Source organism: Salarias fasciatus, chromosome 16 (assembly GCF_902148845.1).
Source record: "Salarias fasciatus chromosome 16, fSalaFa1.1, whole genome shotgun sequence".
NCBI lineage: Eukaryota > Metazoa > Chordata > Actinopteri > Blenniiformes > Blenniidae > Salarias > Salarias fasciatus.
The window spans coordinates 33,003,723-33,020,415 of NC_043760.1; the positions used below are offsets into that span (position 1 = coordinate 33,003,723).

At 44.4% G+C, this 16,693-nt stretch overlaps 2 protein-coding genes across 2 annotated transcripts; one reads left to right on the forward strand and one right to left on the reverse strand.

The window, feature by feature from the left end:
- The first annotated feature begins 3,500 nt into the window (after positions 1–3,500).
- On the forward strand, positions 3,501–9,859 carry LOC115403182 (gastrin-releasing peptide receptor-like). The gene is made up of 3 exons (XM_030112008.1): positions 3,501–3,916; positions 6,006–6,351; positions 9,545–9,859. The coding sequence occupies exons 1-3, from the start codon at positions 3,501–3,503 to the stop codon at positions 9,857–9,859; spliced, it is 1,077 nt and encodes a 358-aa protein (XP_029967868.1).
- A 3,987-nt stretch (positions 9,860–13,846) lies between these two features.
- Positions 13,847–15,202, reverse strand: LOC115402734 (ankyrin repeat and SOCS box protein 11-like). Its single transcript, XM_030111260.1, has 6 exons — positions 15,103–15,202; positions 14,910–15,019; positions 14,516–14,666; positions 14,320–14,432; positions 14,022–14,216; positions 13,847–13,912 (listed from the first exon to the last, which is right to left on the reverse strand). The coding sequence occupies exons 1-6, from the start codon at positions 15,200–15,202 to the stop codon at positions 13,847–13,849; spliced, it is 735 nt and encodes a 244-aa protein (XP_029967120.1).
- Between the last annotated feature and the right edge of the window lie 1,491 nt (positions 15,203–16,693).

Below are 16,693 nucleotides of genomic sequence, written 5' to 3' on the forward strand. Positions count from 1 at the left end.
ACTCAATTTGCATCTATATTAAAATGGCTGTGATGCTTTTCGGTTCTTATCTGATGCAGCAGAAAATAATGGCTCCATATGTCGTGGGAGAGGAAAAAAAAAGCTTTTGAGGAGCAGCTGGAGCTCTGACCTCCAGCACAATGTGTAGGGAAACAAATCAAGGTTATCTGGTCCACAAGTGACAATACCAGGTCTCCTCCAGTCATTTCCCCTTTTTTCCTAAATTAAATACAGTAATAGATTCTGCTCACAAACTGTTTCTCTTTTCACACTGATGACTCACGGTACACAGTTTTTTTTTTCATTGAAGGCTATAATACTGTCCCAAAGACTAATCAGTTCTTGTTTGTACAAATAGAGACTCAAATAAACAGCAGGCATTAATATGAGCTGAACAGGTGAAGTGAAGCCTGAGAGGGTAAAAAAAAAAAACAAAAAAAAAAAACCATGATATACCATATGAACTATAAGGACAGCGATTTTTACACTAAAAACTGGGAAACTAAAATCAGAAAACTCAAACAACATTCGAAAAACATCAGAAGCAAATCAAAAAGCAGCACTGCGACTAAATCCGTGTATCATTCGTTCAATTGATATTCAATTTAGAATCAAAAAACAAAATATTGAAAAATGAGTCGTTTTTCCTTTTTTCGTTTTTAAAATGAAAACAAATAAATGAAAATTGGTTTGTTTTTCAATATCCCGTTTGTTAAGACAGATCAAATAAAGGAAAGTTGAAATACGGCCACAGAGCAGACTTTAATGTGATTTTTCAATTTCTTCGATCTCCGTGACCCGGAAGTTCTATCGTCTGTGTTTTGGTTTTTGTCGGCGGGAAGGTGGGCGGGTCACGGGACCCTGTCGGTCAGTTTAAGGCCAGCACACACTACTATACACTACTACAGAAGGATCAGGCCGAATTTTGCCCCGATCTTCTCCTCCCGACCGAAGCCGACAAGGTCCGACTGTCGGGAGTGTGATAATGATCTCGGGTCTGAACTTCGTGTAGTGTTCGGGGGGTTCAGAGAGATGTTTTCCGGTCGGAGCCTCTCGGGAGGCGTCGGAAGGGGAGATCGTAAATAATGAACATGTTTAATATTTCTGATCGCAAATCCTGTGGTGCGTGGAGCTCTGAGAGGCGCTGATCAGCTCCGAGTAGACCTGTCCACTCCCTCGAAATAAAGCTCCCTGATTGGCTGGTGCTGCTGCTTAAAAAAATCCCCTCTCAGCTGTCAGAGATGGAGACATATGTGAAATATATTCACTATATGACAGTGAAAGAGAAAAGTCAGAACTCCTAAACTCAGCAGTGAAGAAAGTGAGAGGTTAATCCTCAATACCTGGATCGCTCCTGGATAAACTGTATTTCCTCCATTCAGACCCAAACTACGATCTGCATCGCAAGTCCTACATTAACCATCACGGAAGAATGAGGAAAAAAATAAATGAAAAAAAAAAAACAACAACTTTAATATCCTGACTCCGTGCCTTCAGAGAGACGAGCGACGCATCATGAAATTTACCAAATCAAAGCTCAACGAGATTTTATTCTGGTGTAAACTATCCAATCTGGGGACAAAAAGAATGATTTAAGATATATGGTGATTTAAAAAAGTAGCTTTGTCAGAGTCTGCTACTGCTCTTAAGCGATTAGGTAAATTTCGTCTCTCTGAAGGCAGGGAAAGTTGTTTTTTTTTCCATGATGGTTAATAGTGGACATGAATTCAAACATCGGGATTATTGCAGGACTGGCGATGCAGATGAATGAGCAGATCGGAGTTTGGGTCTGAATGGAGTTCTGACTTTTCTCTTTCACTGTCATATAGTGAATATATTTCACATATGTCTCCATCTCTGACAGCTGAGAGGGGATTTTTTTTAAGCAGCAGCACCAGCCAATCAGGGAGCTTTATTTCGAGGGTGTGGACAGCTCTACTCGGAGCTGATCAGCGCCTCTCAGAGCTCCACGCACCACAGGATTTGCGATCAGAAATATTAAACATGTTCATTATTTACGATCTCCCCTTCCGACGCCTCCCGAGAGGCTCCGACCGGAAAACATCTCTCTGAACCCCCCGAACACTACACGAAGATCGGACCCGAGATCATTATCATACTCCCGACAGTCGGACCTTGTCGGCTTCGGTCGGGAGGAGAAGATCGGGGCAAAATTCGGCCTGATCCTTCTGTAGTAGTGTATAGTAGTGTGTGCTGGCCTTAAACTGACCGACAGGGTCCCGTGACCCGCCCACCTTCCCGCCGACAAAAACCAAAACACAGACGATAGAACTTCCGGGTCACGGAGATCAAAGAAATTGAAAAATCACATTAAAGTCTGCTCTGTGGCCGCATTTCAACTTTCCTTTATTTGATCTGTCTTAACAAACGGGATATTGAAAAATGAACCAATTTTCATTTATTTGTTTTCATTTTAAAAACGAAAAAAGGAAAAACGACTCATTTTTCAATATTTTGTTTTTTGATTCTAAATTGAATATCAATTGAACGAATGATACACGGATTGCGACAGCTGCCACCATGTATTGGTGAAAGAAATTCTATTTCAGACCTGAAAGGAATTTGATTTGACTTTGTCACTTCATGTGTTTCATTGTGAAAAAGGAAATAAATGTGTGTTAATGTCAAACCTGTGTTGTTGTTTTAAAAAATTAAAAATTACTCTGGATTTTAATGATGACAACAGTTTAACTAAAATAATCCAACCTGTGATAAAGATCCAATCCATTGACAATATGAGACTTGTAATACCATAAACATGAATGAGTTGAATTAATGATTATATGATACATGAAACATTCACTCAAACTCCACAAACTATCAAAGCAATCAGCTACATTATGTTATTATTCAAAACAAAGACAAGTGCATCTACACAGACCAGGCTTTACTGCCACTATTTCTAATGTCTGGTGTAATAAGGACCACATAATAACACACAAATTAATAGTCTGACATTTCTGAACGGTTTTGACCGTCTCTGTGTTTTTTTTGAAAAGTAAATAAATCAAAGATAAATAGTGAACTAATCCAACAAAAGCAGGATGCCCCCTCTTGGCACCCCTCGTGCCCTCCACCTGTGCATTTTCTGGATCCACCTCTGGTCTAGAGATCGTCATTTCTAGCACAAAGAAGCTTTTTTAAACTTATGTTATTTATGATAATAATATATGTTTGAAAGCATTTATTAAACATGCAGACAGAGGGAGCGAGGCTTGGTTTCTGCAGATCTGGATTTGGCACTTGAGGAGTGAGAATGTTTGAGCAGACTGGAGACCCGGGGGGGGGGGGGGGGGGGGGGGGGGGGGGGGGGGGGTGCTGTGCGTTCCATCACATCAGCCTCAACACATCCCCGACTCATCTTCACCTCCGCCGTTTGGGTCTGTGGTCCATCACATGACGCGCGCCAGGCGCGCGCAGAGTTCACAAACCCGTCCGGCAAAGCGCACCAGACCTCTCTCTCCCCCTCTCTCTCCAACATGTCTCTGGAGGACCCGTTCATTCCGTCCCCGGAGGACAGCAGGGGGCTTCCCCGGAATGTCTCCAGACTGCTCAGGAATGCAACAGGAGGGCAGCAGCCGTACGGCGTCTGGACCCCCGGGATCGGGATCGCCGCGGTGTACGGGCTCCTCATCGCGGTGGGACTGGTGGGAAACGTGACCCTGATGAGGACGTGCCTGCTGGTCAAGTCCATGCGCACCGTGCCCAACCTGTTCCTGTCCAGCCTGGCCCTGGGCGACGTGCTGCTGCTGCTCACCTGCGCCCCGGTGGACGCCAGCCGCTACCTGGTGGACCGGTGGCTGTTCGGGCGCGTGGGGTGCAAACTGATCCCGTTCGTGCAGCTGACCTCGGTGGGAGTCTCCGTGTTCACCCTGACCGCGCTCTCCGCAGACCGGTACCGGACTCACGCTCTCAGCACCATGACGGTTTTAATGCGTAAAGATATTTTATTTTAAATGTTTGGCTGCAGCAGCACTTTCAATTATTTTGATTCCCTGTTTTCTTAAAAAGGGTTTTAGTGCAATAATGGTTTCGTTTTTCATTAGGAAACCACAGACCACCAAATTAAACTGTATTTTGAAGCAGATTTCCTGTATAAAGTTCATCCTCATTGGTGCAGTGGTTTGCACTAACAGTGAGACTCCAGCAGATTTGATCCCTTTTTATTTTCCCTGTATAGATGTGAGGTTTTTGATGCTATAAAACTGAACCATAGCTGCACTGGCTCAATCTAAATGCACACTTTTATTTTATTTTTTTCTATGTACTTGTCTCTAATTGAATGATGTGAAGATTATATGTAATATTGAAAACACTGCTGATAATGGAGCTTCCCTGCTGTGGGATTAATTAGGTTTCATCCTATCTTCATTTTTTTCTTCCTTTTCATGCCTGATAAGACAAATCCGTTGTGGCAAAAAAAAAAAAAAATCTCTACTTACAGGAGTGTGAAGAAAGGCTGTGTGTGTAACTTTGCCACAGTTCTGTTTGAGTTTTGTTTATATTGTTAGATAAAACATGGTATTTTACAGATTCCTCACCAGAAAGCCTGGCGCGTATGTGTGTGTGTGTGTGTGTGTGTGTGTGTGTGTGTGCGTTCTTGTATTTCTATCCTTGTTGGGGCCAAATGTCCCCACAAGGATAGCAAAACGTGGAACGACGTGCCTTGTGGGACCTTTTTCCGGTCCTAAGTAGGAGAAACAGTGTTTTCTTGACCATGTTGTTGTTACTGAAAAAAGTAAAAGTGCAAAAACATTTCTTTAGGGTTAGGCTTTGTTGTGGTGTGGGTTAGGGTTAGGGTAAGGGTCAGGGTTAGGGGCTAGACATGAATGGCAGTCAATGGACGGTCCCCACAAGGATAGAAATACAAGACTGTGTGTGTGTGTGTGTGTGTGTGTGTGTGTGTGTGTGTGTGTGTGGATAGATAGATAGATAGATAGGTCTTTAGTATCCCGTGAAGGGAAATTTGTTTCCACAGCCTTCATGTCAGTTCCAGATGTTATGGACTCCATCACACACACCACAAGTAAGACAGTAAGACAATTACAGAAACAGAGAATACACAACAAAGAACAACAAACAGCAGTTAACACAGATTGGCAGTAAGTCAGCGAGGCACCCTGCTCAGTACAGCAATAGCAGATGGAACAAAGCTCTTGTTAAAACGGCCCGTCTACATTTAAGAGTCCGATATCTGCACCCCGAGGGAGGAGCTGGAAGAAGTTATGAAGAGGGTGATCTGTGTCTGAAACTACTGATTTAAGCCGGGTCATTGCTCTGTCATTCAGCTCTGAAATGTTTGGTGTGGGCGAGCAGAGTATTTTAGATGCTGTGAGTTTGTTTCTATTGGAGACTATTGGTGTAAAACCAGGAAGAACAATACAGCAGAATGGACTGAATGATGCTCTGATACAGCAGCAGCAGACGATGAGGAGCAGCATGCAGAGCACTGAGTGTACGGAGAACAGGAAGTCTTTGTTGTGAGCGTTTATGAACGTCCATGATGTGGTGCTCGAAGGTGACGTTACTGTCCAGGGCGATTCCAAGATATTTAAATGTGTTCACCTGTTCTGTAGCGCTGCTGTTGATGGAGATGGTTCAGGCTGGGAGGGGGGGAGTAAAGACCACTTCCTTTGTTTTATCAGGGTTAATGTGAAGATGATTGTGCATGCACCATTGTGTGAAGTGGGTGACTGAGCTGTGGTAGGCAGTGATGCAGTGCTGATTATTGAGGAGAGCCAAGATTACAGTGTCATCAGAGTGTGTGTAGCATGCAGTGATAGGTGTGGGGCTTGTACAGTCATTAGCGTGTAGAGAGAGGGGCTGAGGACACAGCCCTGTGGGGCTCCAGTGTTGCTAATGGTGGTGTCAGATATGGCAGTTCCTATCCTGTGTGTGTGTGTGTGTGTGTGTGTGTGTGTGCCTTCATTCCTCTTACTGCATACAGTGATGACAGAGTCTAAATATCACTTTCATCATCTCAGGTACAAAGCCATCGTCAAACCACTGGACCGGTCCGGTGCGCCCCTCAGCGTCGGCCTGAGAGCCGGAGCCATCTGGTTGCTCTCCGGCACGCTGGCGGTCCCCGAGGCGGTCTTCTCCGACCTGGACACCTTCACCACCCGCCACACCAACGAGACATTTGTCACCTGTGCGCCGTACCCCCACACCGGGGACCTGCACCCCAAGATCCACTCCACCGCCTCCTTCCTCATCTTCTACGTCGTCCCGCTGCTCATCATCTCGGTCTACTACTGCTTCATCGCCCACAGCCTGGTGAGGAGCTCTGAGGACTTTGCAGCTGAGGGCCGGCTGCATCTCCACAGACAGGTCTGACTCCTCCGTTTCTGTGCATCGCTCTGCTTTATTAGATAGATTCAGTGTTCCAGGTGAGACTAAACTGTCTACTGTCTGCTGTTCTCAGCATCACACAGGTTTATCCAGCAATTATTTACTTTTTAAATGTGCTTTTTGACATGAAGATGAATTTATTACCTAAACAACTCATCACATAAAACACAAATTTAAAATTGTATCCCAAAAAAAACACAGACGCAGAGGTTTTTGCTCAAGGGAACAGATGCAAATGCACACACACACACACACACACACACACACACACACACACACACACACACACACACACACACACACACACACACACACACACACACACACACACGTTTGCCTTTTTGTTCTCCTGACAAGAACAAGAATACAAGGAAACATGAAGAAAAAGATCTGCCCTGCAAATACAGCCATGTGATTTAACATGCATGTGTCGGTGCTCAGAGTGGGAGTCGCGACACAAGCAGAAGCACAGACGTGTAAAAATCAAAGGGAATCATGGAAACAAACAGCTAATAGTGTGAATAGAATAAAACACAACGCTTCAGAATGTGTGTGTTGGTAAAGGTGAGTGTAATGAAAGTAAACATGTGGTGAATGCAGGACCATAATGAGCATTAGAGGACTGTCAGTTTCACAGACTTAAGCCAAGACAACACCTCCAAAACTCCTCTGCAGCCTGGATGTGCACTCTGTTCTGTTTCTGTTTCTGTTTCTGTTTTTCATCTGTGGAGCTACAGTTGGTATCCTGTAATGAGGATTTCTGACAACAATATGATAAAAAAAGAAACAATAGAAGAAGCAACTCTTCCATGTTATAATGAATGTGGACCCGGATCGGGACCAGGACCAGGAGAATCTGGACTGGCAGTCATGACACCCTGGAGGGAAACGTTCTTCTGCATTTGCAGGAGAACAGCGGCCGTGGAGCGCAGTACCAGCGAAGCCGTCAGGACGAAGGCGATCGTTTCCAGAAAGAGCTGTTTTCGCCCGTTTACACAGTGAAGGAGCCCAGTCATTTTGGAGAAGCTCCACCTTGGGTGCGATTTTCAAAACGTGTTTGCAGTGACTGTGACCATTTTCTTTTTTTTGTGTGTAAACAAACCTGGAAATATAAGCAAAGTTGATCTTTTTCCCTGGGGCCCAGTGTCTGAGCCAGGCTCTGCTTCAACGTTTCAGGAGCTGGAGAAACCACGTCGACCCGCCTCAGCTCCAGTACTCTGCCAGAAAGGAGCCAGAGAGCAGAGCTGGATGTGAGCGTGGCTGACGCTGTCAGCTGTGGGTGCAGAGGCTTCAGAGCAGTTCAGGTGAAGCTGGAGGACATAATGAGCCTCTAAGGTGGACAGGATTAGGTCCATTAACACAGTGAGCCAGCGGCGGGAAGTGACAAGCGTAAGCACTACACTCTGACAGACTGTCAGGTGGTTTTACAGTCATTTTCTTGATGCTTGTCAAAAACCCGCAAAAGCTAAAAAGCTATACAATCAGTTCAGTAAATCAAGTTTCACGGCAGTATTTTTTTCTTCTTTTCTCCGCTATGTTTCAGTTGGTGGAGAAGGTCATCTCCGATTCTTAAAGGGGACATATGATGCTATTTTTCAGTCTCGTCATATCGGTCTCAGAAGCCCAAAAACATAATATTTAAGTTTGTTCTCCCCAAATTCATCCTTTGTTCGGAGTTTCAGCGACAGGGAGGAAGAAGACCATTTTGAAATTTGAACGTCATAATAAGGCTACGGCGACACACTACTATGAAAAACTCTACACAAAGTGAAAAAAGCATAATATGTCCCCTTTAAGATTGCAGGTTCAATCTCCTATGTGGCCAGATGTCCTTTAGCTGAACCCTGAACCCTGAATTGCTCCCAATGGATGGATTTGCCAAATCAATGAAACAGCACTAGAAAAGAGAAAATCCATTCTCTAATAATTAGTAATTTCTTGTGGCGTCAGTGTCAGATATATGAAACAAAGGGTGTGAAACCATCCAATACCGACAGAACCAGAAACAACACTTTCAGTTTGAATGTTGTGAACCAGAGTTAGAATCACGGCTCTGGTTTAGTTCCTCCTGTTCTCCGTATGGTGAAAAACTCTTCACAGCTCATCTGTTTGTGTTGGTATTTCTTGGAGTTCGTGTCTGTGGTGTTTCTCTGCCGTCTCGTCCTAAGAGTCCGGTGTCTCTGCTCTTCTGTACTTCCGCTCTTATTGGACGTGAAGTGTTTCCACCTGCGTCTCTTCAAGCCCGTCCTCATCGGTTTGTGTGCAAAGGTCTCAGTCTGTCCGTTTGTCTTCATTGGTTAATGTTCTGTCTCTGAGTTTCCATCCCCAAACACCTCTCCGTGTTTCCTTTTGTAATCTCCAATCACCAGCTCCATCTCCATAAACTATGCGTTAGTTTCGACCTGGCCGTGCATTTGTGTCCTACAGAGATTAAGATACATTTCAGCGAAGCTCAAAGATGTGGCGGAGATATTGGGTTTATGATCAGAAGTTCATTGGTTCGAATCCCACAGGAATAGGTCACCACCGTGAGTCCATGAGCAACACTCGTCCTCCCCAGCTGCGTACTGAGTGGCGTGTAACTGCTCCTGTAGATCAGATCAACTATGAATAGAGTGGGTTCAGTACAGAAAGAGATTCTCACCAAAGCGATCAATAAATGACCTGCCATCTTTCTTTTCTCATTTTATCCAGACATTGAAGCAAAACAAGCTGCTGACCATTAAAAATAAACGATCAGATATCATTTAGTACATGGTGATAATGAGTTCAAGCTTCCATCCATCTTCTGCCGATGATTTCAAACAAATGCCTTTAACTTGTCATTGCACTCATCTCAACGGAGGATTGATTCCAGATAACGATCAGCAGGCCGAGGACTCCTTCCTGCTCCACTGTCACACAGAGACAAGTGGTAGAGATAACCGTTCTTAGCATCTTTAACGTTAATAACCTGGATATGAACAGCAGATCTCTGCATGCGTGGTTCTACACTACTTTCAAGGTTGTCTGCATCCCAGAACCTTCGGTCTGGTACCAAAGCCTCCCCTTGAGGTTTGTTCAGTAGCTGCTCATCTGCCTCAGCCTCCATCAGCTGCTGGACATGTCCGGGTGTCTAAACTCATTTGTGGATTACTGTCTGAGAAAGTTTTCCTCTTTTGTCTGCCGTCAGATGGAGTCCCGGAAGCGTCTGGCCAGAACCGTGCTGGTGTTCGTCGGCCTGTTCGCCGTCTGCTGGCTCCCCAGCCACATCATCTACCTGTACCGCTCCTACCACTACGGCCAGGCCGACACCTCGCTGGGCCACTTCATCGCCAGCGTGTGCGCCCGCATCCTGGCCTTCACCAACTCCTGCGTCAACCCCTTCGCCCTGTACCTGATGAGCAAGAGCTTCAGCAAGCACTTCAGCAGGCAGCTGCTGTTCTGCTTCTCGTCCACAAGTCTTCACAGCCAGAACAGTGGAAGAACGCATGTGACGTCAGTGTGAGGGGAGCTTCAGCAGTTAACACGGTTTAAAAGGACCTGCTGGTGTGAGGATGCTATAATTGGCCTCTCATACTAAAATACTAAGTTTTAGTGAGACGAGCTTCAGTCACAGTCTCATCTCAGAGACAGTTTAATGATGTGCAAAAGTCTGAAGTTTTCCGGACTCGCCCCACCTGTTTTGTCTTGCAGTACAATTTTGACCACTAGGTGGTGCATTGAGTCATTTAACAAAACAGCAGGTGTGAGAGGAGCTTCAGGCTTTCACACAGTTCAGGAGGCTTACACCATTTACTCTCTGGACTCTAATCTGGACTCTAATCTGAACAGCTGTGACCGCCACATAAAGCACCGAGCCGATCAAACCCGAAATGTCCAATAAACATGAGGAGGCGTAGATAATGGAGCAAGAATGTAATGTTTATGGAAATGAATCCTGAGCTGTAAAGATAAAGAAGAAGAAGATGTATTTAAGATAGAAGCTTCAGAGGAAGTGATCAGAGCACTGCAGGGATTCAGAAGATTCAGAAGTTCAAAAAAAGAGACGTTTATCTGCCTGAATGAAATCAAACACACGTTTTCTTTTTACGTCTGAAGGTACAGTAAGACGCACAGTTATTAGAGCCAAAGTATGATGTTTATCTTTGGCAAGTATTTTTATTTTTTGGTGCCTGGACTGAATCAGAAGCAACTGCATGGCGGCGAGAACAGCTCCTGTAATGTTACCATGGTAACAGATGGATAGGTAGCATAATGACATTAAATTTGTCATGTTTCCAGGATGAAGACGGTTGTGTGGTGTAGAAAGTCATCAAGTGTTTTTATGTTAGTTGTGCCTTTTTCTTTTACCTCATTACTCATTAGAGCACATGTTTTTGTTCGTAATGCTACTTTTTACATTCTGTATGAAATCTTTAACTACATGTTCAGCAGGTTATGGTCTTTATGTGTGTTATGATTTTATAAAAAAAGGGAATCTCAGGAGCCATCTGAAGCAGAAGAAACACAGGAAAGTAAATCAAACGCAATGTGCTTGTTTTGAGAGCTGATGGGTCTTTTCTTGTGAATGTTTATTGATGGTTAAATGTAACAGTAAAATATGTGCTGAAAGTCTGTGTATCTGTGGTAATGTGAAACATCATTTTAGATTTAAAAAAATAACAAGAAGTGCTCACTGTGCCTGAAAAAGCTGAATGTTTTCATTGTTGTGTTCATTTTTATCTGTGAAATGAAGATATTAACAGAAATATGAGAGCGGAGCAGAGCCGATACAAAACCCCGAAACATTCAAGCTGAACAGTGTCTCTTCAGGAATGTTGATTTCTTGTTGGTAATATGTAAAAATCAACGACAACAAAAGTGTTTGTGATTTTCTATCAATCTTTGTTTACTTTTCATTTTTATTTTTACTTTTAAATTTTATTGCAAGTGCCAGAACTTTCTTTTCCTCACATCTGCTTCAGATGAAAGTAAATGAATTGCTTTTCTTTTTCCAAAATACATCCTGGTGATTTTATTGATAATTTTCTGTCAATTTCAGAAACTGTACTTTGCTTGCTGTTACTTAAATGAAGTTGATTCTTTCCTTTGTGTAAAAGTTATGATTCACTGTTACACTGTGACGGGATGAGATTTTTTTCTCTTTGCTTGTTTTTGACATTTTAATTTTAGCTGCTGTTTGCTGATCATCAATGTTTTTCAGAATAATGCAAGTGGAACACGTCAATATAATTTTAGTATTTATTGATCTGTTAATGTTTTGTTTTTCCCACTGTGTCAGTTTCTTAAAATGTTGATGTTTCCAATAAAATAAAGAACCTTGTAGCATTTGTACCAGTGATAAGTGTTTAACTACTGAAACTTTCCGTCGTGGTGAATGAATCTTCAGGATTCATGTGGTCACAATGTGCATGAGATGTAAAAACGTGCTGGATCGTCTGGAGGATTCTTTTCGTTGCTCGTCCCTTTCAGATGCTGATTGTTGTTGTTAACCCCTGACAGTGAATAAAAATGTGAAGTCTCTGGAGAACTGATCTGCATGAAAGACCTTTATTGTGCGGCTGGTGTGACCTTTTCCAAGAGGGAAACGCAACTCAATACAGCTCTGAAGGTTTTGATTGCAGGATTAGTGAGAATCTGAGCGAGCGGACCTTGTTTCTGTGGAGCAGGATCCTCAGTTCAGTCCCAGAGTCTTATTTCTCAGGGATGAGCAGCAGGAAATCCATCAACAGGGACAGACGCACACCCAAACACACACAGCCCTCTTTCAGGAGTTTTTGCTGAGGGCTCAGGCAGTTCTCTGATCTTTAGGTAATAAAATGTCAAGTTCAGTCGGCTCGGATGATATCTCTCGGGTCCGCGCAGACGTGACCTTTCTGGGTGGCATTTGAATACAGCAGATTTATTTCCCTTCAGCAGTTTGAGCCACATAAACACACTTCTTGCTCCGGTTCGAGCCCCGGATCTCACTGCTGCTTTTATCCAATCCAACCGTTGATAATGACTTCCAACTCCCTCACACACGGACCTCGCTCAGAGTTATGCTCAGTGTCACAGGCTTCATAACAACAGCGCACGATGCTCCTCAGAGCCATTTGTGTCCAGCAGAGACAGAAAGCTCGCGCTCCGTCCACATCGCAGGCTTTGTTGGCACTGCAGAGGAGAGATATTCGTATCAAAATAGAAACAGACTCGGTACAGGAAGGCAGTCAGAGGCTCAGGCCTCCTCCGTCTTACTCTTTTTTTCCCCCATAAAACAGCTGAAATGGTCCAAAGCCTCCTGGTGGCGGGCCATGGCAGCTGGAGCAGGCTGGGGGGGGATGATTATTCATCTCTCCCTCCTCCCCTACGCAGGGATTTAAAAGGAATATTTTGAGTTTTAAACTATTTAGACGCATTACCATTACAAGCTGTGGGCATCAAAATATCTTAAATTCATTAGAAAAACTCTCATCAAACAACAATGTCCAGCTGAGCATGATTTTAGAATTACTGAGACACTTCACTCTTGGTACGTTGATTGGAATAATCAGCTCTGCTCCTCTTGGATTTTATAGTCTGTTTTATTTCTGATGACAAATTAGCAGAATGTCTTTGAAACGATGAGCTCTGGACGAGCAGCGGTATAATCCAGGAGTGGGGGTGCATCAGGCGGAGGTGGTCCGTCTGAACATGTGTGGATTCTGTATGTCTGTAAAGAACATTATTGAAAAGAAAGCTCCTCAACTGAACAGTTCAATCTGGTTTTTAACATCCGTTTTTGTCGGGATAGCCATCGTAATCTTTTCTAAGGTTTTGACAGCTTCTTCTCTTTATTTATTTTAATAATTACTCTTCAAATTATTTTTTCCATTCATGTATCTTCATGTTTCGTCAAATTGCATCAATCCTGCTGTGAAGTATTTAAAATCCCAACAAGAATTTTCAGAGTGAAAACAGCTAAATGAACAAAGACTGACTGATGACGACTGGAGAGTATTTTCAGTTCATTGTTGAATTGTGATTGTTGGTTGATAATGAAGCGTCTGTGCTTGTTGGAGCAGCACACTGATGGTCAAAGTATGTTTGTTTCTATAAAAAAAAATCAACAAAAGCAAAAATATTTTTACAAAATGTGAAACTTGCTCTTCTTTGCAGGAACAGAGCTTCACCTATTTTTGCTCCTGTATTTTCAGTGCATACATTTTAATTTACATTATTTTATCTTTAAAAAAATCCTTTGACTCTTGATCATCAAAGTGAAGGCCAACATTACCCACAATGCACCTTGACATGCAGGCAGCATCTTCTGTAACCTTGTGGAAAGAGGCACAGCTGATAGCATCACTTGTGTTTGATTCCTCATCCGGGGGGAACTGTGAGCTTTTCTCCAGCAGCAGCTCTGGCCTGTAAACACACAGCGTTCCATCTGAGCAGCTCCTACAATATTCAAAGAAATGCTCTGAATCCTGACTTTGCCCTCGCATCAGTGAGGGAAACATGCAGGTTTCAGTCAACCTGTCCAGCCGGGCGGCGGCTCCTCTCTGCAGCGGCCGATTGCAGCTGATTGGCTCCGAGGCTGCGGGGAGAGAACAGACGGAGCGACCGTTAAAACTTCGAAAAGGCAAAACAATCAGGCGAGTGAATGATGGAAGTACAGCTGTCTGTTCCCACACGCCTCTCCTCACGGCGCTGCATTCCGCCGACAGGTCCGGGGGGGTCTGTCCGTCTTCATTCCTGCAACACTCGTCGGCCCCAAAGTCCAGCAGGAGCGTGACGATCTGTGCGGCGCCGCCTCGGACGGCGGCGTGCAGAGGACCGTCCTGCCCACATCCCAGCCTCACGTCTGCCCCCGCAGGACACAACAGGAGCGGTTCAAAGGCCTGAATCCAGTCTGTCCCCCAGGACACCGAGCCTCGCCAACACAGCTGCAGAAGACGCTCGGAGGATTGACTCTGGCTTCGACTCCCCTGCTTGCAGCAGAACCTGTGCGCAGGCCGCTGCCATGCAGGCGCAGTCGAGCGGCGTTCCCCCCAGCGGCAGCTCCAGGTCAACCTGCGCCCCCCAGGACAGCAGCAGCTGCAGACGCTCCTGATGATCTGGAGCGAGAAGCGGCGCCGCGGTCAGAATCACATCGATGCCGAGCAGCTGTGGTTTCCACGTGAACGTGTTTCAGCAGCACTCTTCTTGGCAGCCTCGTGGATGGGGGAGGCCCGACGCCGGCCGGCGTGCGGAGACGAGCCGCGCTCCAAGATGAGCTGAACGCAAGCGGCGTTCCCGCTGCTGCAGGCGTAGAAGAGAGGCGTTCCTCCAGCCAGCGTGACTCTGTCCGGCTGTGGACGAGCCGGAGAGCAAACATCAGTCATGCACATCTGGCCAAGTGTCTGACGAGAGCTTCAAGAGAAGCTGTCGTCCAAATCTACCCAGGAAAGCACTGAATGGATCCGTCTCTCCGGAGGAAGATCCTCTAAAGCTGCTACCTTTCAGAACTGCTTTCTTTTTATAAGACATGCATATTGAACCACACTCAAATAAGAACAAATGAAAATACAAACTGATTAAGTGATTGTTCCCACATCTGCACCGTTCTCCAGCAGCAGCTTGGCACTCTCGTAGTGCCCGCTGAGACAGGCCTCGTGGAGAGCGGAGACATTGTCCACGGTGACCGTGTCCACATCCGCTCCCTAGAGACACGGCACAGGGCGAAAAACGCCAGTGAGTCACAACCTGTGAGTCCAGAGTGAGACAGCCGGTCAGAGTCAGGCTCACGGGCGAGGAGGTCATGCCGGAGGAGCAGTCGGCCCTCGAAGGCCGCCACGTGAAGAGCAGATCTGTCCAAACAGTTGTCTGGAACACAGCAGGAGACCATCACCAATTGGTTTACGCTCATTTCGTCTACTCTGAAATTCCCGTTCCGTCTACTGCTATTCCGTCTACCTCCAGTTCGTCTACTACCTTTTTGGCAAACATTCCCATTTTGTCTACTTTTCCACTTCAACATTAAACCACCAAAATAACATTAATTATGAAAGTTTTGGAAACACTTTACTTGAAGCACCCGGTCTAACACATTATAAGTAGTTATAAACACTCTTAAATGATCACAATGCTTTATAACCCACTATACAGCTTAGGGTTAGGGTCAGGTCCTGATGTTATAGAGCATTGTGATCATTTATGAGTGTTTATAACTATAGTTACACAGTGCTATAATGTACTTATGAGTTATACAGGGGTGCTTTCAGTAAAGTGTTACCAAAGTTATTTAAGAAACAGGATATTTACTATGAAAACTGCAACAACAGCTATTTATTTCAGATATATTTAATTATTAACCTTAAAATCGGCCTTCTGTAACACATTTTTATTTTGTGTACTTTTGTCTACTGTATTTTTATCCCACCAAAATGCCAATAACTCTTAAAGTTAGCATATTCATGATAATAAAATGATTTAAGTCAGATACAAAGGGAGAAGGTGTCTCAGAATTCAAGATTCTGCAGCTGCAGAGTGATGGATTCCCATTTGAGAAGAGGAACAAGTGGCAGAAGCACCACAGGCGGCTCAAGCGTCTTCAAGAAAAGTTTGTAGCTGGCAAACTGACTGTTGCTGACTTCATGGACTCTGCCTGCCACTTGACTGGCTTGTAAAGTAGCTTGTAAATTTTCCATTATGCATTTGTAATTGTCAATGTAAACTGATAAAGTGAGTTGATCAGTTTGTCAATGTGAACTGTGATAAAGTGAAATGTTGAAAAAAAACTGGTGTTTTGTGTTGAAGTTTAGTATTTGAAAGGGTAAGAGTAGGTCAAAATATTACAGCAAAACCTGCGGAAAAGTAGTGAAACGTTGGAAAACTACACTGTAGACGAAAGTAGACGAAATGGGAATATGTGTCAGAAACAGAGTCGACGAAGTGGAAGCAGACCAAATGGAAAGTTACCGTCTCCATCACACCTGTTTTGTGTTCTCAGGCAGGATCAAACAAAGAAGCTTATTTCAGCATTCATGCACAAAGCGACGGCTGCAACTGTGAACGCCTTCATGCTGAGGAGCTTAAACACAGGAGAAAGGTGAAGGGTGATCTCCCTTTATCTTTCTCCAAAAATGATTGATTTTAACATGTTGTCTGCGACCAGCGGCTCCTCAGCTCCTTCCTGGTGGCTCCCTGCAGCTTTCACACGTTTCTAAAGGAGAGTAAATAAGCATTTATTCAACTTTGTTTTGTTGCACTTATGTTCCACGGTGAAGTGACAAAGTACCAAATGCATTTTATTCATAAGAGAACAGTCCTGGAGCCGCAGCAGTTAAGACCCCAACCAACAACAAAAAGATGGTGAAAGCACGTAACCACCGGCTGA

Coding starts and splice junctions, on each gene's coding strand:
- LOC115403182 (XM_030112008.1), top strand. CDS start 3,501: ATGTCTCTGGAGGACCCGTTCATTCCGTCCCCGGAGGACAGCAGGGGG. Junction 3,917..6,005: donor ACCGCGCTCTCCGCAGACCG/GTACCGGACTCA, acceptor TCATCATCTCAG/GTACAAAGCCATCGTCAAAC. Junction 6,352..9,544: donor GGCTGCATCTCCACAGACAG/GTCTGACTCCTC, acceptor GTCTGCCGTCAG/ATGGAGTCCCGGAAGCGTCT.
- LOC115402734 (XM_030111260.1), bottom strand. CDS start 15,202: ATGGTCTCCTGCTGTGTTCCAGACAACTGTTTGGACAGATCTGCTCTT. Junction 14,667..14,909: donor TGCTGGAGAACGGTGCAGAT/GTGGGAACAATC, acceptor GCTCGTCCACAG/CCGGACAGAGTCACGCTGGC. Junction 13,913..14,021: donor TGTCGGCGGAATGCAGCGCC/GTGAGGAGAGGC, acceptor CTCTCCCCGCAG/CCTCGGAGCCAATCAGCTGC.